The sequence below is a fragment of the Pteronotus mesoamericanus genome, unplaced genomic scaffold (genome assembly GCF_021234165.1).
Source record: "Pteronotus mesoamericanus isolate MK-2021 breed Mesoamerican mustached bat unplaced genomic scaffold, CSHL_Meso_final contig_56, whole genome shotgun sequence".
NCBI lineage: Eukaryota > Metazoa > Chordata > Mammalia > Chiroptera > Mormoopidae > Pteronotus > Pteronotus mesoamericanus.
In genome coordinates this window covers 18,992,559-19,016,561 of record NW_026555201.1, presented here as the reverse complement: position 1 = coordinate 19,016,561, position 24,003 = coordinate 18,992,559, and the positions used below count along the sequence as shown (strand labels likewise).

The 24,003-nt window shown below is 38.7% G+C and overlaps 1 protein-coding gene across 2 annotated transcripts in view; it reads right to left on the bottom strand.

Moving 5' to 3' along the window:
- SYT1 (synaptotagmin 1) overlaps window positions 1-24,003 on the bottom strand; it is a 529,223-nt gene that overhangs the window by 88,528 nt on the left and 416,692 nt on the right. For both annotated transcript variants that reach the window (XM_054580146.1, XM_054580147.1), the window contains exon 9: window positions 9,485-9,602. In XM_054580146.1, coding sequence (XP_054436121.1) covers window positions 9,485-9,602 — 118 coding nt within the window. The remainder of the gene's footprint in view (window positions 1-9,484; window positions 9,603-24,003) is intronic.

Here is a 24,003-nt window from a genome sequence, read left to right as displayed (position 1 = left end):
CATGTAGCTAGCCATCTGCTCTCCAGGCTGAACCTGCTGAGAAGGGATAAGAACTTAGAAGTCATGTTTTATTCATGGAGTCTAAAGACAGACTGGGTTGACATCCTAACTCTGTCCATACTAATTCTGTGACCTTGGGAAAGTAATTTACCTCTATGTGCTTTAGTTCCATTAATAAAATAGCATTTAAAATAGTACTTACCTCATAGGTCTGTAATAGGGATTAAATCATTTAACATATGTAAAGCATTTGGATGGGTGTTCTGGCTCATGCTGTGCTGTGCAAGTGTCTGCTGTGACTTTTACCTGAATACCCAAGGACTGGCATAGTGCCTGGCTCAGAGTGTGCATTCAAATGGTGTTTGCTGAATGATTGGACAGGTACCTGCCAGCTATTGGGCTTACTTAGGAGCTTTTGTGTTAACTGTTCTACCTAATATGTTTCAGCTTATCACTCATTTCTTTTGATTTCAAATATAGCCCACACCCCACACCTGTTCTTTTCATTTTCTTAAAACCACTATTAGTCCTTCAGGCGTAGCATTCTATTCATTCTGTGGTAACTGTGCCGGGGTCGCAACTTGCATGGGGCTTGGCTATAACCCTTCCTAATGACTTAACTTTCTCGGATGATCTAGTTAAAATATTTGTCATTTAATTTTTAGATCAATTTATTCACATAGAAGGGATTCAGATTATTTTATCAATATTGTAATTAAACACTTTAAAGTGTCATGGAATTATATATTCTAACATTCAAGCCTAAAATCATGATGAAGCCTTCTGACATCACAGCCAAATTATGTGCATATTCCTATCCTGTTAGCTGAATAAGATGCCAGTTTATTTGCATATTATTGCTTGACCCTGATATCATGGCCAATTAATTTGCATATCCATACCTAATCGACTCATATAAGTTTTTTTTGCCACTTTATTTATTGGCCCAGCTCCCAGACTAGGGGCTTTTAGCTCAGATCAATTGAATTTGGAGTGGTTTTCTTTGTCATGATTTCAGCACCAGTTGAAGGACAGATAAGAGTGGTTGGTGGTCATGAATGTATAAAGGAACCATCTATTGCTTTTATCTTCTCTCTCAGTGGAATTGACTGAAGAAAAAAAGACAATAACTTAGACATGTGGGAAAGGTAGTTTTCAGGAAGGAGGACACTGGGCTGATGAAAGAAATAGAACTTGTTTAAGAAAATTCCAGTATATAAGGCAAAGGATGTATTCTATGTCACTGACCAAAAAAAAGTTCTAACTTGGTATTTGGTTGACCAGGAAGGACCTGAGCTAAAATTATGAGATAGCATTTAAGAATCTGAGTATAGTTCTTTTTTATTTTTAAATTAGCATAAAATTGAATCCCGATCTAGATGGTGACATAGGTAAACATGGCTTGCTTACTTGCACAACCACATCAAAATTACAACTAAATTATAGAGCAATCATCACTCAAACCATCAGAAGTTGAGTTGAATGGAAATCTGACAACTATGGAATTAAAGAAACCACATCCATCCAGTCTGGTAAGAGGGGCAGAGATGTGGAGCAGGCTAGTCCCACATCATGTGTGGTGGATAAAAAGTGAGGGAGGGATACCTCAGGAGTGAGCAGTCCCAGACCTACACCAGGCCCTCCAGCCCAGGGTTCCCGTGCCAGGAAAATAAATCCCTGTAATTCTGGTGGCAAAGCCCAGCATGATTTGAGCTGGAGGAAGAAACATCTGGAGTCCCAAGCAGTTCCTCTTAAAGAACCCACACATGGACTTACTTTGACACGCTCTCTGAGCTCCAGCATCAGGGTAGCAGCTCGAAAGGTACCAGTGGCATACAGGGAGGAACTGAAGTGCCTGCCACCAAGGCAAGAGCTGGGGGACAGGTTTTTCCCAGACAGAAAAGCGGGTGGAGGCCATTGTCCATTTTCTGAGCTCTCCCCCAACAGCCACAGAGCCACAGGGCCACAGAGCCACAGAGCCAGCAGGTGGGGGTAATATCTGAGACTCCATCAACCTGGCTAACACTGTTTGCCCTGCCCTGGAGATCCCCTGAGACTCCATCCCACCCAACCTATGGGCCCACCCAAGCTGTTAACAGAGACTTTTCCATATGAATGGCTTGTCTTGGCTCATGCTTCACAACTTCCTAAATCCTCTCAAACAAGCAACAGCTGGCATCAGTAAGCCCCCAGCCCCCGGTACCACTTGCTAAGTGGCCCCAGGCCTGGCACTAGCAGCAGGCAGCCTACATTTACAGTTGGGCTTTACCTGGGAGTCTCCAAGCCCAGCACAAGTAGCTACCATCTCAGATTGCTTTATAGCCCAGGCAGAGTGGCCCCAGGTAAAACACAGGGGGTGACTAACTTTGACCTGCACCACCTGAGAAATTCCAGCGCCTGCACACCCAATGGACAGCTACAGACCATGTTGGAGCACCACCACCCTGCCCCTGCACAGCTGATCTTCCACCAGGGGTGGAGGTAGTGGTTAGTGGTTATAGCCAATCCTTGCACGTGACTGGCCTGGGTAAATCCCTCCCATTGATCTGCCAACAGCAGTCAAGGCTTAACTACAAGAAGAGGGTGTACTCATCCCACATGAAGGGTGCACTTTGAGTACCCAACTTGGGTGATAGGTGAGACTGTGCTATTGGACCCTACAGGACACCGACTACATTAAGCCATGCTACTAAGACAGGGAGTTATAGCAGGTCTGCCTAATACATAGAAGCAAACACAGGGGATGCTGCCAAAATGAGATAAATAAACATGTCCCAAATGAAAGAATAGATCAAAACTCCAGAAAAAGAACTAAACAAAAAAAGAGATAAGCACTCTATAAGATTCAGAGTTCAAGATACTGGTTATAAGGATGCTCCAGGAACTTAGTGAGGACCTCAACAGCATAAGAAAGATCTAGTAAGAAATGAAAGATACACTAAATGAAATAAAGAACAATGCACAAGGGAATTGATAGAATGGATGAAGCTGAGAATCAAATCAATGATTTGGAAAATAAGCAAAAAACAACCAGTCAGAACAAGAAGAATGAAGAATAAAAAAAATGAAGATAGTGTAAGCAGCCTCTGGGATAACTTTAAGCAGTCCAACATTCGCATCAAAAGGGTGCCAGAAGGAGAAATGAAGAGCAAGAAATTGGATGTCTTTTTGAAAAAATAATGAAAGAAAACTTCCAAAATTTGGTGAAGGAAATAGACATGCACGTCCAGGAAACAGAGTCCAAAACAAGGTGAGCACAAAGAGGACCACACCAAAACACATCATAATTAAAATGCCAAAGGTTAAAGATAAAGAGAAAAATCTTAAAAGCAGCAAGAGAAAAGCAGTTAGTTACCTACAGGGGAGCTGCCATAAGACTGTCAGCTAATTTCTCAAAAGAAACTTTGCAGGGTAGGAGGCAATGGCAGGAAATATTCAGTCATGAAAAACAGGGGCCTATAGACAAGATTGCTCTACCAAGCAAAGCTATCATTTAGAATCCAAGGGCAGATAAAGAGCTTCCCAGACAAGAAAAAACTAAAGGAATTCATCATGACCAAACCATTATTATATGAAGTGTTAAAGGGACTTATTTAAGAAAAAGAAGGTCAAAGCTATGAATAAATTTATGGAAATAAATTCATATTTATCAACAATTGAGTCTAAAAAGCAAACAAGGACAGAAACATAGTCATGGATACGTAGAAGGTCTTGATGGTTGCCAAATGGGAGGGGGTGTGGGGGAAAAGATGAATAGATGAGGGGATTAAGAAGTACAAGTAAGTAGTTAAAGAATATCCAGGGGGATGTAAAGTACAATATAGGAAATGGAGTAGGCAAAGAACTTATATGCATGACATGGGGACATGAACAATGGTTCGGGGATTGCCTGAGGGAGTGCGGGTGCTGGGTGGAGGGGGACAAAGGGGGAAAAATTGGAACAACTGTGATAGCATAATCAATAAAATACAATTTAAAAATAAAAAATATAAAATTTAGAAGAATAAAAACAAAAAATATATAATTGACATATAACATTGTATAAGATTAAGGTATAAAGTGTGATTTGATAAATTTATATATTATGATATGATTACCACTGTAGCTTAAGGTAACACTCTTTATATGCTTTAAAGGGTATAGTTTTCAAACTCAAGATGCGTAAGGATAACATGGGAGGATTTTAAAATTGTAGTATCTAGGAACCCACTCTGAGATATTCAATTTCAACTTAGTCTGAGGTAGTCCCTGAAATGTTAAATTTCAGCATGGACCCAGGGTGACTCCGATGTAGTAGGATATCACATTGATAAATACTGTCCTAAAGAATGCACTGTCTCTGCTGATTGATGGTTTCTATGTGGAATCTAGTGGTTCCCTAAGGTTGGCTATGTTGCCTTTCCTAGGTGGCTTCGGATATTTAAATTGGCTGTATTTCCCAACTTATATTTCCATGACAGTAGAGTCAAGAAAAGACAAACTCATGAACAATTTTTAAAAATTGCATCTCATAGAAGGGAGAGATCATATGTGTGTGGGGTGGTAGGGTTGGGTGGTTGGGCAAAGCCAGTCTTACTGATCTAGGTCTCAGTGGCCAATCCTCACACTAGCAGTCTGGCATATTCAGATGGTGGTGACTCCTTTACCATAGTGACTCACCTTTTTGCTTCACCCATCATCTCCTTCAAGCTGTTGCTGCTGTTTCTGAATTTCATTGCCCCCCCCCCCCCCCCGCACCGACCTTTTGACACTTAGATGCTTTGGGGGACCTTTCTTACAGCCCTACCCTTTGTTCTCTATAGTACAGGTTCCACAGAGATAAGACAGGGCTGGGGATGGCCAAGGAGGAGACTGAGGGTGGGGCTTGGGGTGGGAAGTAAAAGGGAAAAAGAGATGATGAGGGAGAACTCTTAACCACACTTTTCCAACGAGCCCTGTGGCCGTGACTGACTGGATCCCACCTGATGGCCACCTCTTGAGGGAGAGGGGGAGAGAGGAGGAGGGGGAGAGGGGGAGAGAGAAGGAGGGGGAGAGGGGGAGAGGGAGAGGGAATTTGTTGCTCCAACCACTCCTGAATTCACTGGTTGATTTTTGTATGTGCCCTGAGGAGGGATTGAACCTGCAATCTTGGCATACTGGGCAGCACTCCAACAAACTGAGCTACCTGGCCAGGACCTTATAATTTCAGTTTCTTACATGTGTTTTTCCAGCACTCTTTTATCACCATGCTTGAAAACTCTTTTGTTATTTTCTTTACAGTTTTGGCAGCAGGGCTACAAACTTTTTACCCTTGTTGACTTGCCGTGGTTCCTAGCAATACGAACACTTAGGAACATTTCAAAAGGAGTTTGTGCTAGCTTCAGGGAAAGAAGGAAATGGAATGGCTTATGATACTGCATTCTCTTTCACACTGGGTCATGCAAAAAGAGAATTCTGCCAGAAGCTGCATGTGAAGTACTAATTTTGTGATTCTTGGAGTATTCATAGGGATTTACACATATGGAAACTTCTGCTGTCTTCAAGAAACCCTGAAGCCTCCATTTCTAGCCTTATTGACATCGAGGACCTCATCTTGGTGTTTCAGCTCCAGGCAGTGGAGGCACCTTTAGTATGTTAGAGCTGAGGAATCCCTGTTCTCTCACCTGGAAGGTGGTGTGGGTAGGGGAAGGCCGAATGGTTTATTGGAAAGTGTTCTGTCCTGGGCTTCAGTCTCAGCTGTAGCACCTACCAATCAGGTTACTTTGGCTGTTAATACCAGTGACAAAAGAAATGGCCAGTGCTGAACACCTCCCATGTGCCAGATGTGGAGCAAGATGATTTATGTGCATTATTTAATGTCTCTAAACGGCAATTCTCTGAGGCTATTACCTTTAAAAACTACCTCACAGTTCTATAATGAGAACCCCATGAAAAAACCAAGTTAGAAAAGGACTTCTAACTTAAGTAAGAAGGGTTGGAATTTGCAGGGTATGCAGCATGGATATATGATAGAAACAAAATCTGTGCAGTACGTCTTGAATTAACATAGTAGGAAAGAAAGAAAAAGACCCTGTTTGAGAGTATGAAGAACAAAATACTTTTTCTTACTAATAGAAATTAAAAAAATATTTTTCATTTCTTATTTTCTTTAGTTTTGTTTGTTGATTAATTCCAGACCTTGTCTTAATTCACTATTGGGTCTATGCAAAACCTGGTCTACTGATATCATTTTGCCTGAATTGATTAGTCAATCCCATCAAACAAACTGATATACTTTCTTTTCCCATTGAGTCAAATAATTGGCTAAACTGCTTTCACATTTTGCATATGATTTGATAAAGTTACTCATAGAAAAAATTACAGTAATATTTAGTGAGCTGTTAGGTGTGACAGATGCAGTGCTTTTATTTATTTCTCTCAAGAACCTTATAAACAAGGTTCTTTTATTACTTCCACATTACAGATAAAGCAACTGAGGCTTAGAGAGCTTAAAATAACTTATCCAATGTTGGGTTGCTAGTAGTGGCAGAGTGGGATTTAAACCCTGGCAAAACAACCCACTTTGGTTCCAATTAATGAGCCATTTCTAGCAAATGTAGTTCGGCATTTGAGTTACCTGGAACGATCTCATTATATAATTTTGGTTTCATAGGACAACTTACTTGGAGACAGACCATCCAAGTGTAAAGTTAGTTTAATGGTAAGTAGGTTAAACAAATTTGAAATGCAAAACTTGTTTTTTCAGGCCACAGTTCCTTTGTAAATAATTCATTACTCATTCAGCAGCTTTGCTCAGTGCTACCAGTCAGTGACGGCATCATGGGAGATATAAATACAGAGCACATTGTAGTGAGAGAGAAGCATGATGGTTGAAGGGTATAAACAAACTGCTATTGGCATTTGAATAAAGGAAAAGATTTGTTCTATTGGGATGAATCAGAAAAGGCTTCATGGAGTCCCTCCACCTAAAATGTTCTCTCTCCCAGACAGCCTGTGGCTCACTCCCTTATCTCTTTCCAGGTTGTTGCTGAAATGTTACCTACCCAGGATGCTTTCTCTGACTAACCCCCCTGAGAACTGCTCCCCAACATTCCTAATCCTACTTCCCGCTTTGTTTTCTCAGGAGCACGTCTCACCTGTTGGCATATTATGTGCTTTTCTTATTTACTGGTTTCCTCTCCGTCTCCCCACAATAAAATGTAAGCCGAATGAGGGTAGGGTTTTTTGGGCTGTTTTGTCCACTGATGCAAATCTAATTTCAGAAACACCTAACATAAAGTAGGGACACAATACACATTTGTTTAATGGATGGAGAAAGTAAGACTTAAGCTGGGCCTGAAGAATGGATAGGCTTTAGCTAGGCTTTAGCCATCATTGTTGGAAGGAAGAGCATTCCACGTGAAGAAATGACTTAAGTAAAGGATAGAGGCAGTATTGAAGGGTATAAGCAGAACTGGATGTTCTAGTGTCTAGTACTCACACTAGGGGAGTACTAGACAAAGGCGATGATGATATTGGCGTGGGAGTATGAAATGAAGCCTGAGAGAGAGGGAACAAGGGGCCACGTAATAATATCTGGCTATTGAACCAATGGAAAGGTAAAGGTCAAAGGTGTTTGAAATTATACCTCGGGATACTAGGCAGTGATCAGGTAGTGAATTGTTCTTGTTAAAAAATTTCTCTAAATTATTTTCTCTTATAGACACACTAAATCTCCTTATTTGTTTTTGTTTAAAGACATCACATTTGTTATCATTACAAAGCTCAAATGATCACTTCTTTGTCATTGGAGGCCTCTTCAACTTGGCTCCTTAGTCTTTGACATGACCCCACTAGTCTTCGTTAGCTTCCTAGCTTTCTGGTATGGCGAGGTGGTCCAGGCTTGTCTTGACTGCTTCGTGTGTCACACCTGGAATCTCCCATTTCTTTAGTATGCACCACGTTCTTTTAGTGAGAGATTATATTTTCAAACAATATCTGTTGCTAGGGATGCTCATGGCTACTAGATCACTTTGTTTCTAGGCCTTTTCAGTGAGCAGAGCTAGGAAAGGTATATGTGTACAGATACCTACATATATATGCATATATTTTTCATCATTATGCACATTACTCCACATTTTTAGAGGAAACTGTTCTCATTGCTTTCAGTCTGCTCTGTTATGCTATTAGGCAATGAAAGCAGTAAGTTATTAAATGAGGTCTTAGTGACATGAAAGAATTAGTGCAGCTTCCTCAGGCGACTTACTTATAAAGAAGCACCAAGAGAATTTCATTAACAAATTAGTGGTTCAGTAAGTTGAAACTCAGCTTTATCATTTTTTTTAAAGCTGTTATACTTTAGAACAGCAATTTTCAACCATTTTCATCTCATGACACACATAAACTAATTACTAAAATTCTGCAGCACACCAAAAAATATATTTTTTGCTGTTCTGACCCACACAGAGGCATAATTTTGATTCATGCACATGAGGCAGCTATTGTGTTGGCTGTTATCATTTTTTAATTTGACAATCTAAGGGAAAAGAGGTCAGTGCCCCTGACTAAATAGTCAGGTATTGCATGTTTTAAAAAAATCTTCTGGCACACTGGTTGAGGATCCCTGCTTTAGAATACAAAATCACCAGGCTGCATTAAGGTGACCTCTTGAAATATGCAGCGTATTTATTAGAGAAAATACTGAATAACTGGTAATGTTAGTTCTAGTGTCACAGCCACAAACAATGACAACTATAGTCTATTTATGATGACCTTGTGGCGTATCAAGAACATTTCTCACACTATAATAATTTACTGGAAAATTAAATATAATTGATTTAATCGCACAGAGAAGAAAAAAATTACATTCAACTTTGAAAATGACAAGTCCTTGAGTTGACTTTGCTTTTGATCAAGAGCATACTATTTTATTCGGCTTCAAAAAAACTCCTAAGGTTTTAGGTGTTTATAGGACTTTAAATCCAAAAGACTTTCTCATACCCAATGTAAACTATAGAAAATAAATGTATTACCATGGGAGTCACCCTCGAACAGGTTTTTTGTTCACATCCATTTGAAATGCAGAATCTCTAATAAAACAGCATCTTTAAAAACTATGCTAGGCCATCAAATACCCTAATAAGTCTCAGATAAAAGACCATTTTCATATGATGTGTGAATTTTGATCATAAAAAGCATCCAAAGCCCCCAAACTCAACACAACTATAATTGGTCATAGGCATTGCCTTTTAGAAGCAGCAAACATTTTCAGCTTTAAATGGTTTAGAACTGACAATTGATACTTTTGCTATGAAGCAGGAAAACAGATTTCATCTTCTGTGCCAATTCTAGTAAATTGAGAGAGGCTTCTTGGGGTACTGCTCAGGGATGCATTCTGAGGCTGTTTCCAGCCTCGCTGGAGGAAGAACACTGGTCTATTAAGGACTGAGGAGTCACAGCGTGTGTGCTCTGCACTCGGTAACCAGGATGAAGCAACATTTAAAAAAAAAAAAAGTCACAGACTTACCAGATAAGCCACCCACATCCATCTTCTTCAGGTTCTTTGCCTCCAGAATGACAACAGTCAGTTTGCCAGCAGTAGGTACATAGCGAAGGGAGAAGCAGATATCACCCAATTTCTCTTGCTACAAAAACCAGATAAAGATGAACTTAGTTTGTACATATACATTGGAAATTCCTCTGGAGGAGGATTATGACAATTAGAATTGGAAAAGAATTTTGTTTTGTGTTCCACTAAATTTTATCTCTTGGTGAGAAATTCTGACTTTCTATTAGCTGAAAGGCAATAAAGTAAGTTTCTGCACTTTCAGTTTTATTCATTTCAAGTGAGGTCTTTCTTTTTCCTTATCCTAATATTTGTAAAAATCTAAGTGGTAGGTTGGAAAACAATTATATAGTACCACAAAACAAAGCATCCCATAGTCGTTCTTGTTATTTCATTGATACCATATTTTACACCCAAAGCACATTCAACAATCCTGTACCCAGGTATTTCTGAACAAATGAGTTAGAGTTTAAGATGATGGTATATATAATTTTTCTTTCTAGAAAGTGCTGCTATGGGTTCTCCCACCTTAAGTGTCTTGTTCTTTGGTGTACCTGATTAAGAACCTTAGTATTAGAAATTTTGCATTCATATTTATAAGTATGAGAACGATGGGGTGGGAGATGCTATAGGCTCTAGGCTGCTTTCTGATGTGGAGAATTATGCATATGGCAAATGAAGGTTTATTTCTTTGTTGCCCCTTCCCACCAAGAAAGTGAATTCTGATTCCAAAGAAGGTAATGGTTGTGTCAGACATCTGCACATGTTCTTTAACAAAAGGATGCCGTGCAGAAGGCCATATTCCCAGGCCCTCTCATGTTATACTCTTTTTATGACTGTCTATTTGGCTTTATCTGTAACTTCATGAATATTAAATCAGCCAGAGTCTCTAGTGTGGAAATAACTGCCTAGATGTAAGTTAACAATTTAAGGAAATGCAGTTCCTTTATAGGGTACTCATAATATCCACCTTTAAAAGATAAAAGTGTATCTCCCTCTTCCATAATTTATCTGTAGAAGTAATATATTCAGTGTGTACACGTGTGTATGAGACGTGGTACTCCTTCTGCTTAAGTAATGCTTTTATTAAAAATATCAACATATGTGTTTATAGCCCCAATTCGTTCATTCCCTGAGTTCTCATAGCATCTTACTTGTACATCTCTCCTGTTACTAAGGAACAATTTTTTTTTTGTCTTATTTTGCATGCATCTTAGTTTTCCCACAAGATTGTAAACTCCTGGAAGACAGGGTCCTCACCTGAATTGTTGCTTCCCACACATATCCAAAAGGCAATAAATGGCAATTTTAGATAATACCCCCATTTTGAGTTACCTAGGTCATAGCTCACTTCCATTAGTGTACGTAATAGTTACTTTTAATGTGCTAAATTCACCCTAAGTGCCAAGTCACCTCTACAAATTAATTTACATATCAGGAGAATCTAGTGGAATGAATTACTTTTTTGTAGTCTGAAAATAAAGAATGAGAGAATGAGAGTCAATATCACAGAAATCAATACAAAGTGTAGACAAAATCATCGAACCTTATGAGAGAAGAGAAATGTAAATGAACAAAATTTCTGTTTAAAAATGCTCATTAGGAGGAGGGTTCTTTTTTTGCCAGATTCTGTCTTTTTGCCACTCTACCCTCCCTGGGGAACTCAGTTTGTGGCAGAACCCGGTCACTGGAACAGCTGTAATTAGGCACTTTAGACATGACTGTTCTCTCTTAAGAGACGCCTCTCTCTATGGTCCATAATTTAATTTATGGACATCTCAATTGTTTCAAACAAAGAAATATCACAACTTACCTACCTTCCAGTATCTTTTTATTTTCAGTCTTATGATGTATAGGGAGCTTTAAAGATTTTACATAACATTTAGCTTTTGAAGAGAGGAGTTATAAAATTTGAAAAACCCCTCCTTATGTAGGAGAAGTATATGAAGTTTTCTGTAATTTTAAAGCTATAGGATGGAGAAAGAACGAGTATTTAAAAGAAAGAAAATATCAAAATGGAAACTTTGGAAGAAAGAGAAATATGGTAAAGTACTTATTTTAGCACCCTTTACAGATCTACATTTAACTAATTTATGGACTGACATAAACACGTAGAATTTCCATTTGGTCAAAATTATCATACTTGGTATGCCAAATTAAATGTATTTTTATATTAATCAATTGAAATCACTTCACAGTATTTAAAATCTTATTACTTTTGGTTCTATGAGCCATTTGAAAGAGTCACTGTTTATTCTGGAAGTTGTGTCCGTTAGGGCACCAAGCAAAGAGATAGAGGAAAAGCTTGTTCTCTAGAGAAAGGTGAGGAAAATACCCAATTTGTAGGAAACTTTATCTTGTTCATTAAATTTCCTGAGTTGTAACTATCTAAGGCATAAGTATATGCTTTTTCTAAATGCTTAAAATTACCTTTAATAATTTTCTAAAATGAAAAGTTTGAGAATGGGGGCAACTTTCTTCTCTTACATTCTGGTTTTACTCTTGCTTAATTGATTTAGGACATTTAATTAGATGGTGATGAACTCCTGTCCCTAGAGTCTGTTTCTAGCATGTGAAGGTTTTACTGTATTTTGTCATCTACACGAAAGGATTGGAATGATCTGACAGTTTTTTGTTTTTTTTTTTTAATCTTCACCCAAGGACATTTTTTTTTTGTTGCTTTTAGACAGAGAGGAAGGGAGAGACAGAAACATCAATGCAAGAGAGAAACATTGATCATTTGCCTCCCATACACACTCTGGCTGGGGATCTCAGGCGCTGGGACCAGGACCTTGCATGACTGGACCAGGGACAGAACCCATTGTGTAGGTATGTGCCCTGACCTGGAATTGAACTTGCAACCCTTGGGTTATGGGACCATGCTCCAGTCAACTGAAGCATACCAGCCAGGCCTATCTGATAGCTTTTTCAGTAGACATTTTCACACCAAACTCTTATATCATAGTTTTCACATGTCACTTTGGAAGAAAGATGATTGGGTATGAATATATAAAGATTTAATACTAAACATTTTATCTATTACTCTAAAGTTCTAGAAACTAAAATTTTCTAAATTTTAAAAATGTTTTCTTCAGTGGGGTATTGGTGATGGGAAATAAAAGTGATTCTTACCCTGTCTGGGTGGCTCAGTTGGTTGGAGCATCAACCCCTCCTAACCCCATGCTTGGTACACCAAAATGTTGCAGGTTTGATTCCTGGTCAAGGCACATAGCTAGGTTGGGGGGTTTGATCTCCTATCAGGGCATGTATAGGAGGCTACTGATCAATGTTCCCTTTTCACATCAATGTTTCTCTCTCTCTTCCTCTCTCTCCCTTCCTTCCCTCTCTCTTCCTCTCTCAAATCAATGAGCATATCCTCAGGTGAGGATTAAAACACCACCACCACCAACGACCGTAGTTCTTGGAAAATGTATGTAGAGAGATGATACCCAAAACTCCATCTCAGATCGTTACTGCTCCTTGACAATTCTGTCTAGTTTTCTCCACAAAATCCCTGAGAGGTAGGTATTCTTATATCCATTTTATAAATGAAAACTTTGAGACTCAGAGGTTACATAGATGTCTCAGTGTAGAGCTGAAGCAAGGTCATTTAACTCAAAATCATGAGTTGGCTTTACTTTCAGATCACCATCTGGAATGACAAGCCACTATTCCAACTGACCACCCATTGAATATTTCATTCTCACTGCCATTTTAGCCCTATCCTAAAACTAGAAATAACATTTCTGAAAGTATAGTTTTTATAAGATAATTTCAAGACCCTGTGGAGTTGCAGCCAACAGATGAGTGCTTTTGCTGCTGTGATTATCTCATGAAGGGGCCTTATTACTATTAGGAATTTCAGCTTTATGTATAATTTATTTCAGTCAATTGCCTTGATCACTAGGTGGAAACTGCCAGTTAGTGTTAGAAAGATCCAACTGTGAGATTTAGAGAAATTAACCTGCTCTTTTAGAATGTGGAGCTGACAGTCAGAGCACCTTTATTCTGAGCGGCTTGACAATTCCATTATATTTTTTTAGAGCAGCCACTTAATAGAGTAGACACAAATTAATGATTTAATAGACAACCACAGCAATACTTTTCCTTTTCCAAAAAGAATTATAGATATTAGGACAGAGGTCATATCTAATGGATAAATATAAAGTTTGATTTAAAATGAATATTTATTTGATGGCTTCTATAACACCATGCATCATTTTATATGCAAAAAGAGGGGTTCACTTACTGACCTTTGCAAATGGGGCTAATTTCACATGTTTGTTGGAAATGCTGTGCTTTTGAATGAGTTTTAAAAAAGTATCTGAATTGACTTAATGCTGTGACATTTTAAAAAGACATGTTCTGTTTATATTACTATTGGGATTTTTCTATGTGTTAAATTGGTGGTAGATTCTCTGAGTAGAGGATTAGTTGGGAATCTATTTAGAGAGGACAAATACTAAATGGCAGTCCCATAATCTCTCAAAATGAAAATTGAGACTATGCATATTCTCCATTTGCAAACATACTAAGATGTTATTTATTTATAAGAAGGACAATGTCAGGTTTTTAATTTTAATAACAAAATGGGTGGCTTCAAGTACGCCCTTTGTGTGGCGGTATCTTTCAAATTTATTTTATTCCCACAACTACTCTCACAGCCCTGAAGTATCTGCCAAATTGGTATTTACATCTAATGGTCCAGATGGTCACAGTGGGAAACCTTGCTGTGGATATACCCAGGCTAAAAAGACCGAATCTGGCCGAGTGTACAAATGTACAGTAAATTGTTCAGGTGAACAAGGCAGTGAATTATGTCTTTGAATACTTATTTTTACTGTATAATCTATGAACTTTGTAGTCATTCAATTATTCATTCATTTCTTATTAAACAACTATTGAGTCCCCCCATGGACTCTTCGAGGTTCTAGAATCCATTTTACCTAGATGTATAAGATGACTTTAAAATTTTCAGAAAATAGTGGAGGGATGGATGTAAGTAGAAAATACCAATATAACGTGTTAACTGAACTGTATAGGAGGCACAAATGCTATGGGCTCAGAGGAGAAGGTTAAAACTTTGCGGGGCCTGGTAATCAAACTAAAAAGAGAGGGACTTTAATTGGAGATTTATACTCCCAAAAATCATTATCAATTTCTCCATCCACCTCAAATACATGTTTCTTTGTAGAACCAATGTGCTTGCCATGCAGATATACCTTTAAGGCAAGTCTCTAGCTTGCCTCCTTCAACCAGAACTAGCATGTATGGGGTATTGGTGACATAATATTGGTCCTGGAAGAACCAACACCTCAGCTGAGATGTGAAGGTTCAGCAGCAAGAATCAATGTGAGCCTGGTGAAGAAGACAGCATCATTGTTCCAGGAACAGTAATGCATATTCAAAGTTCTTAAGAGCTTAAACCAAGTTAGTCTTTGATAAACATAACATTCATGTAATTAAATTAAATATGAATTTCTATTTATGATTTAGATCTTCAATATTTCTTGATGGTATCTCTAACTTCTATTTTTATTAAAAGATACATTCTATGCATAATATAAGTAATAGTTAACATAAGAAAAGTGAACATTCTGAAATGGTCAAAAAAGAATGATGAAAATCGAAAGTTAAAACGCCTATTAAAAGGAACAGCCAAGTGCAGACCAGACTAGTAGGAAAAGTTCTGGAGTGAGACATGGCCATTAACTCACTACTTGTTCATTAAACGGGTATTTATGGGGCATTCTTATGTGTCAGGCACTGTTCTAGGCACTGGAATACAACAAATCATGCCCAAATCAATGAACAAAATAAGCATAGTAAACTATAAGGCAAAGTAAAGTAGTTAGAAGAGTGCCTGGCACATATAATTCACTTATGAGTGTTTGCTATTATTATTTAAAAAATCCTATTTAGACCACACTTTTCTCTAGACAAGTCCAAATTCCCCTGCTCTTTTTCATAGCCAAACTTCTTGAATGAACTGGCTTTAGTCATTGTGCCTCTTATGTATGTTCCACTGATTTCCCTCTGCATCATTTTATTGAAGTGGTTCCTATTAAAGTTTCCAATAACATCCATATTAGTAAGCCAAATATTTTCCAGGTCTCATTGACCTGAACTCTTAGCAGAATTTGTTGACTTCTCACTCTTTCCTGCTCTTTGCTGGATTCTGTAATACAATGCTTTCTTGATTTATCTGCCTCTGGGTACTGTCTCTTGATCTCCTCTCTCAAGGCTTAGTCCTAACCCACTTCTTTTCTTCATAAACATATTATCCCAGTCTATGGCCTTAATTACAATCTAGAAGGGATTCCCAAGTTTATATGTTCAGTTTAGATCTTTTATCTGTGATCCAGTCTTGTAGATCTAACTGCCTACTTGTCACTTTCACATTAGAATATTTCATACATATCTTAGACTCAAATGCCAAAAGCTGAATACACTATCTTTCTCAGAATCCTAATTCATTCTATTTCAGTGATTGGCATCAGCCTCCAACTAGTGCTCAAGCCAGGAAATTGGGAATTATTTACCTTTGACTTCTTTAAAGTTCTGATTTAACTTACTAAAATTTCTTGAATGGATTTACTTGTTTCTATCCCTATTCAATAAATCTCTAATATTCCAATATTAGAATATTCACCACACTAATTCAATCACTTGTCTTCTGATTATTTCAAGAATTCTTAGTTGGTCTCCTTAAATTTATTCTTGAAATACAGCGGGCAGTCACCTTTTAAATAACAAATCTACTTACAATTCTCAAGTAGGTCTTCTCTCTCTCTTGGGATAAAGACCAATGTCATTAACCATCAATTATAATATTCTTCAAGGTATGCTTCCAGCTTACTTCTCAGCCTCATCTCATGTCATGTCCCCTCTCTGTGCTCTAGCCACATCAGTTTTCTTCATATCATTAAATACATCATGTTAACTATATTCATCTTTAATGCCTCACCTCAAAGGTCACTTATGTAGAAAAGCCTTATATGAATCACCACACTAAATAAAGTCCTTCCTGTGTATTCTTTAGTTGTCCCTGTACCCTTTTGAAATGTTGATTGTAGTAATAATGTATTATAGTCATGTACAATGATTAATCATGTACAGTAAGCATGTATTGATTTTTGTGGTTATTGGATTGTATCTCACTTCTGTGAATTTGGTTATCTGTATATAGTCCCCTTTGTATAGTACCTGGCACAAAAGAGATGATTAGTACACTTTTATTGAGCCAAAGAATGAATGCTCAACTCTGGCAGAGACTAGCAGAGAAGTGATGTATACCACTTCTAGACTCAATCCCCTAAGCTTCTACCTATGATCTTTTCTCTCTCCTATGACTGTGACAATGACCTTGGAGTGACCTTGGAAGCCACATGCTGGAGGTGACAGAGATTTAAGGACTTTTGAATGGTTCCTGAAGAAAAGCAGAGCCCAACCTACAAATGTGGAACTACCTTATACTACTGAGTGAGCAAGAAATAAATTTCTGTCTTACTGAACTATTCACCACTGGATCTATTTGTTACTGTAGCATAGCCTGACATAATTAACACAAATAAGTGAATAAGTTTTAAATGGTGTTGTCAAAAGTATGATTAGTGATCCATTTTTGTTGCAGAGTTTGTAGAAAATGAGCACTGCTTCGTCTTATACTTCATCACTTCAGTTTACCAAACCCGTATTTTGTATTTTCAATGTGTCAGTCATGGTGCAAGGTACTGGGAACAAAGGATGTTTAAAACTTATTCTTGCCCTTAAGAAATTTATTCTGTGCTGAGAATAACAGACATAAAAACATAAAATGTTCAAAATAAAATGGTTAGGTGTCATGTTTTATGAATAACCGCTATAGAGAAGGTAGAGAAATTCATTGTGGATAATTTCATAATGTAAATTTTGAGTGGAGGGTAGAGGAATGTGAACAGAATGTGAACTGGAAAGTGAGTCCCAGAAAAGTGCTCTTGGCAAGACTCCTCCTGCTGTCATGTGCTTTGGGGCCTGCAATTGCACCGTCCATTCCCTTTCTCTAAAGCTCTAGACCTCTAGGAGGCCTCTAAACTAATAGAAAATACTGTTTTGCCCCCTTGTGGACAGCATGGCAATTGATCGTGGTATTCAGTTTTAGCTGACAGTTTCGTGGGTTATGAAAGATTCATCTAAATGAGTGGAGACTGGCATAAATGGGAAGATAATGGGTATGCCCCCGCAGCGTGGGATGCTGCTTCAGTTAATAGAGGGCCTAAGTGGGACCCTGGGAAGTGACCAATTTTATGAAGACATGTGAAGGGGAAGGGAAATAATGGAAAACAGTTTGTGGAAGATATCCAAAGACAAGCTTTTACCAAGTTTCCTTGTTCCTTTAACATTCTCCCTCTGTTAACTATACGTCCTTGATTATTCCTGGTCAGATCAAATTTTATACTTGATCTTAGCCAAAAGGCCAAGAAGTGATGAGATCCAATTTTAAATATTCCATTTTCTTGTCCTCATGCGACTTGGAAGCTCTGAGGTCAAGTGGCCTCTTCCAAACAGTTATTTGGGTTAGGAAGCACCAGTGTTATCTTCTTTTAAAATGGAATCATGGGTACAAAGTAATTTTGAAATATGGGTTACATATATTTCTAAATAAAAATGTGGATTTGACCTCTACAGTAATAAAGGAAGCATGGTAAAGAAATAGTATGCCAGACGTGGGTGATCGATCCTAGAGCGTTCATGACTAACAATGCCAAGTAATCCTTGGAAGGCACTGTTTGGCACTTTTAACCCTTAGACATGTTGCCTTTAGTGGCAGATGTGCATTTGAATGATTTACCCATAGGTTTACTGATAGAACAGAATTAAAGATTTTTCTTATCATGATCAACAGCTGCAGATTTTATATCCTGACTTGACTCTCTGCTCCCTAACTTGAGAGGAAGCTATGTGGGAGTAGGTTCTTGACAGAGAAAGCTCAGAACACTTCCTTTTTTTAGTTCTGGGAGGCTGGTAATTAAGAGGGAATCCAGAAAGAATGGCAGTGCCATGCAATTAGAACATGTCATTGGCCCAGGAAGGTTTTCCTTCCTCTCAGGCAGGGCTGGGTAGAAGAGGGCAGGGTGAATGCACAGCAGATCTGAGCTCTGCCACTAACCAGAGCTCAGGGCGTGCTCTGAGAAAGTTCTTCCTGTACCAGTAGACTATTGTAGATAAATAATACCTATTTTATCTTTAGGTGATCCATCTGTGAGCCAACGGGAGCTCAAGATCATGGAGAGAAAAGCCAAAAGAAGTCAATAAAGAGAGTATGGTATAGACTTGGTCAAGTTACACAGAAACTGGTGAGGAGAGAAAAGCTACTGGAAAACAAGATTAGAGATGTCAAGAGGGGCTGAACCCAGCTTCTCTACTTCCAGCTTCAGTTGGCCATGGGGTATGTCCATTGCAAACAGGAACCTTTAAAAAAGGGAAAAGACAGAACAACAACAATAACAACAATAACAACAACAACATCCCTGAAGGCTTGAATTGGGGTTGGAAAGGCAAGGCAGTGGGAAAACATAGGAAAAAGAATAGAAGGGAGGAAACAAATGAGGAGAGTAAAGGAAGTGCCAGTTTGTCTCTTTTATCTTCCATTAGAAAGAGGGCAGAAGGAAGAGAGATGACAGGGAAAGTCAAACAACTTGAAACGGTGAGGACAGCAGTGGGAGGATTTTGAAAGAGGATTTTATGTAAATTCACTTCATAGGGGATGAGAGCTATTGCCTGACAAGGGGACCCTAACTGTTAGTTCAATTGGGAAGAACCCAGGAGACATATGTACAGCAATTCAAATCCACAGAAATAAAGAGTTGACATGAACCTCAGATGACAGAGAAAATTGTACATTTTGTAGACTGTGTCTGAAGGAAAAGTATGAGGCATTGTGGTGATTTCTCCCAGCTAAAGCTTAACACTTTGTTCACTTCAGGATTGAAACAGGGGCTATAAGTCATATGGAAATTTCGCTGAAACAGATAACATAGTGTGTTGAAGTTCCATTACCAGCAGCAGAGACATTGGTATTAGAATAGGGAAATAGACAAGGATGAACGAAAAAGCTGTCGAGAGGAACATGGGCAGTGTACGTTCTGCCTGCTTTTAATCCAGAAAAGTGATGACTTCTGGCTGTTGTGGAAACAACCAGGGATGTCCTTTGCACATGTCAACAAAACACATGAGCAAAAGAGCCTGAAGAAAAGTCTTACATAGGGGCAAGGTAACATGAGGAGTTTAGCAAGGAAAGACAGTATGTGTTTTTTGGGTAGATGGCCCCTTAAAAGGATTGCCATGGGGTAGTACTCTTGGGGGAGATGGGGAACACGATTATTGATTGAGGAAAGAAATTATTATCAGCTTCACATATTATGTATAGTTCTTTCAAATGGATTTGAAGGTGCAGCAGAAATTTAGGTAAGCTTGTCAGAAAGTGGAAGAGCTAAGATAAAAACAGCTGGAGAAGATGGCTCTTGCAGAAGAAAGAAAACCACTACCCAAGATAAGGGGCCTGTGTGAGGTCCACAGAGGACTAAAGAAAGGATTGGTAGTATAGAAGAGCCCCCAGGGAACCTGATTCAAGGAAAGGTTTTTAAAAAAGACAAAAATAACAGGTTTTCTGTGATGCGATCCAAGTTCCAGAAAAAGAATACAAGAGAGTCTGAGGCAAGAGTAGGGATTAAAGCACAGAAAGAAATCAGATAGTCAGTTACGTCTCAATAAAATTGGAAAACAAAAGTGGCTAAAGAGATTTGGAGGCCTAAAAAGTCCCACACAGGTACAAAGAAAGCATTTCTTGCAGTAGGACTGTGTAGTATAGACAGAGTGCCAAAGTTTAGAAGCACAATGAAATTTTACAATAGATTACCAGAGCTTTACAATAAAGTAAGAGTGAATTTGCTCCTGAAGAAATTGACTTGGGGGTTCTTGATACTCATCAACAGGGGAGCAAGAACTCACAGAGTAGGGGAATGGGTTGTTGGAGAGGGGAGATCTGGGTCAGGTTGTGAGTGGGGAAGACAAAAGACCATCCTGGTAAATGTTCCTGGCTCATCTAATCCTAATGAGCAAAAAGAATTAAGACAGAAGAAATGGAAGGATCCAGGTTAAACACAACTGCCCTTTGGATGGATTGGGAAGGGTGGTCTCACTTGAAAAGATGTTTGAACATAAAAAGGACGACCTATGAAGATGGTGCCAGAGTAGAGGATAAAGGCCATGCACATGAACAGGAAAATGGGGAAAGGATTATACGAAGAACTATCAAAGGAGATATATATATATATATATTTACACAGCAGAAACATTATTACATGAACACAAATGTGTTTGGGGTTGCAAGAGATAGAACAAGAACTACTACTTGTACTACTTGTATGGTTCTTGATTGTCCCATGTTCTATTGTGGCTTCAATCCTCAGCCGAGTTTTTCCCTGACCATTCTCAAGAGTTTGGTCCTTCTTCCTTCTTTGTTCCCATGACACCTTTCCAAACTCTTACCATAGCATTTGCAATGTTGTAGTCTAGATGTCTGTTCACCTACCTGACTCTTTCATTAAGCAGGGACTGTATTTTAACAAGTTTTGCCTAACCCTGTGTCTCTATATAGCTGAAGGACAAAATAAAGTTACAGATCGAGAGGGACTTGTATCTTACTGCATGAAAGGCATACGACTAGAGAAAATGGCAACTCTTAGTTTTTGTGCTATGATAAGAGTTGGAATCGGTTAAAACTATGAGGAGAAGTCATTTGCTGTGATAGGGAATGTGGATTACATAACAAATCAAAAGTTCTGCCTTCTAAGAGGCTCACAGCCAAGTAAAGGAGGGAGCCCCTTGTTCTTTGATAGCACCTGCCTCTTATGCCAAAAAAGCACCCCTACAAGGCAGAGGGGAAAAAAGCCTATGAGGAAAAATGATGAAAAGTATGTTATATGGAATAGTGATATAAAAAAATTGAACTGTGTCTTGTATAGAGTTGATAATTTTTAAAAAGAGTTATTTAAATAGTTATTTGGAAGTATCATTTGAGTTTCTTATTAAAAGCAAACAAAAATGGAAGTAGAATTTTGGGAATCATGCATTCTGGGAGAGTAGGTATGGCAAAGATAGTGTGTAAAGATCATTGGGAGAATAACTAGACAGGATAAAAATATGAAAGAGGCAAAGGGAAAACAAACACAATTTTGGAGGACTGAGAAGATTTTAAAAATGATTTGAGTAACATGGGGAATTTGGCTAGTTTTATGGTCAGAGAGAAACTGAAACTAGATTTATGTATAATAATGCAACTGCCTTTTATAATGAACTGGTAAGAAAAACATGAAATCAAAGATAGGAAAAAACTTTGAAGTATTAAACCAGTGCTGTGAATGAAAGGTACTAATATCTTTCCTGCTAGTTTAATATCAGTAGAATAGCCATTTTAAAACAGAGTTTCCCTTACTTCCTCTGCTTCATTATTTCTCCTTTAGACATCTGAGCGGCTGGATTTTGTAAAGATGCAAACAAGCCCGCTTTAAATTTAGATTTAGATATTGCTGGATCTTGTAAAGTAGCAAAAGAACCCTCGTTACTTGATGATATAAGCTGAGGTGGAATTTGAATTTCTGAATAGGTATAAATCCCGATTATGACCATGGACATTTTAGTAATTTCCAGGGGAATTATAACCTTCTATAGATGGAATGCGAGGAGGATTGTAAGAATTCTCTGCTTGAAATAAACAAAGTACAGTCCATCTTTTGTGCCACAAACATGTCGCATTGATTTGATAATTTCACAGAGTCACTGTGAAAATAATATCATCAGATTGTGGTATTACAAACAGAATCTTTCTCATGCACAGTCCACTTAATTAGTTTTCTGATATAGAGTAGAGAATACAGAGCAGCAAACTATAGGCATCTGGATTAGGAATTTGAATTTAGGTTTTCATCATTATATAACTGACTTGAAGCAATATGAAGAAATTTACTTAGCTTTATAGTTAGTTCTTGCACAAAATACATCACCATTTCAAAGGTGATGATGGAACACCTCTAACAACACCTACATTACTCTCCATTTCTTAGTGAAGCTGTCCCATTTGCATATTAGTTTCTTTTTCAGAGTTTTTGACTTATCTCTTTCATGGCAATCTTCTGCTCTCATTCATGTCTGCATAGAGGTTATACAACTAATCAGTGCATTTCTCATGTAGGCCTTAAACATATTACATGTCGTGGCACAGTTACAGAGGAAGTTAAGATCATCTCTAAATATATTGGGAATTCAGTTTGCCAAGATTTCACAAATTGTTCATTTCACAGAAACAATTTAGTTTCCATCTGGTTTGCCGAGGGGAGAGTTCACTGGTGTTCATTGTTAAGAAAATCATAATATCGTTAGGAATTTAATGGTCCTTTGCAAGGAAATGTGGCTGTCACCAAATCACATGGTGCAAAACTGAGTATGATGCTAGTGAATTCGAATGGAAGCCATTCTCTTCAGACAAAGCAAGCACACAGGTAAATCCTATTTGCTTCATGTTGTGTGTTTGCCCTTGACAGCTGGACTGCCCATGCTGAGATGGCAGAGAATTTTTAGTTACATAAAGCTCAGCACAGATTTTTATGAGAAATAACTACTAAAATAATTTAAAAAAACAAACAAACACGTGTTGTGTAAGTATAACTCAAAGTATTTTAAACTAAGATCATTTCCCTCCTTCTTGGTAGTGACATTCTGGCTTTCGACTTTTGAGCATTATATTTTTATGAAGAAAATTTAGTTTCTAGAAAATGTAAATGAGAACTGATCCATACATTTCTAGTCAATGTCACCAGATTGATAAAGACAGGCCTGCAGGCCGAGGGAGAGGACACAGGGAACCGCCCTGCAGCGGCGGCGTTAGGCCGCCGCTTTCCCGGATGACCAGGCTGGCGCCGAGAGTGGTTTCCCCACCCCAACCCCTCCGGCAGCAAAGATGCGGCCCCGGAGGAGGTGTTTGTGCTGAGTACTTGGAAAGCTAGTGTGGTGATTGGCTAAGGGAAAAGCCCTCCTACTCCCTTCTGGGTCCTGGGTGAGGGTGAGGCCTGAGGACATAAATGCCTGTGACTCCAGCAGGTCACCATGGCAGGGTTGGGGCGGTGTTGCTGTCCTCTAAGTCTAGCGGGGCGAGGTGGGGGGGAGATGGGATTGGCTGGGGTAGGGCTGGACACCCCTGGAGCGATTTTAAGTTTCGGCTGGAATATTTAAACTGAGAGAAGGGAGAAGTGGGCTCTTCCTCTTGGACCTTGGGCATGGATGTGTTGGCTGGGACTTTACAGGACCTTTTCTGGCCCCAGGAAGCCACATAGCCAATGGATGCCAGCCCCACCTGTGGACCCCAAGACGAAGCCTAAAGCTGGACTGCAACTTGGAACAAGCTAAGCCACCTGGATGATCATGTAGAGGCCTCCTGCAGTTGC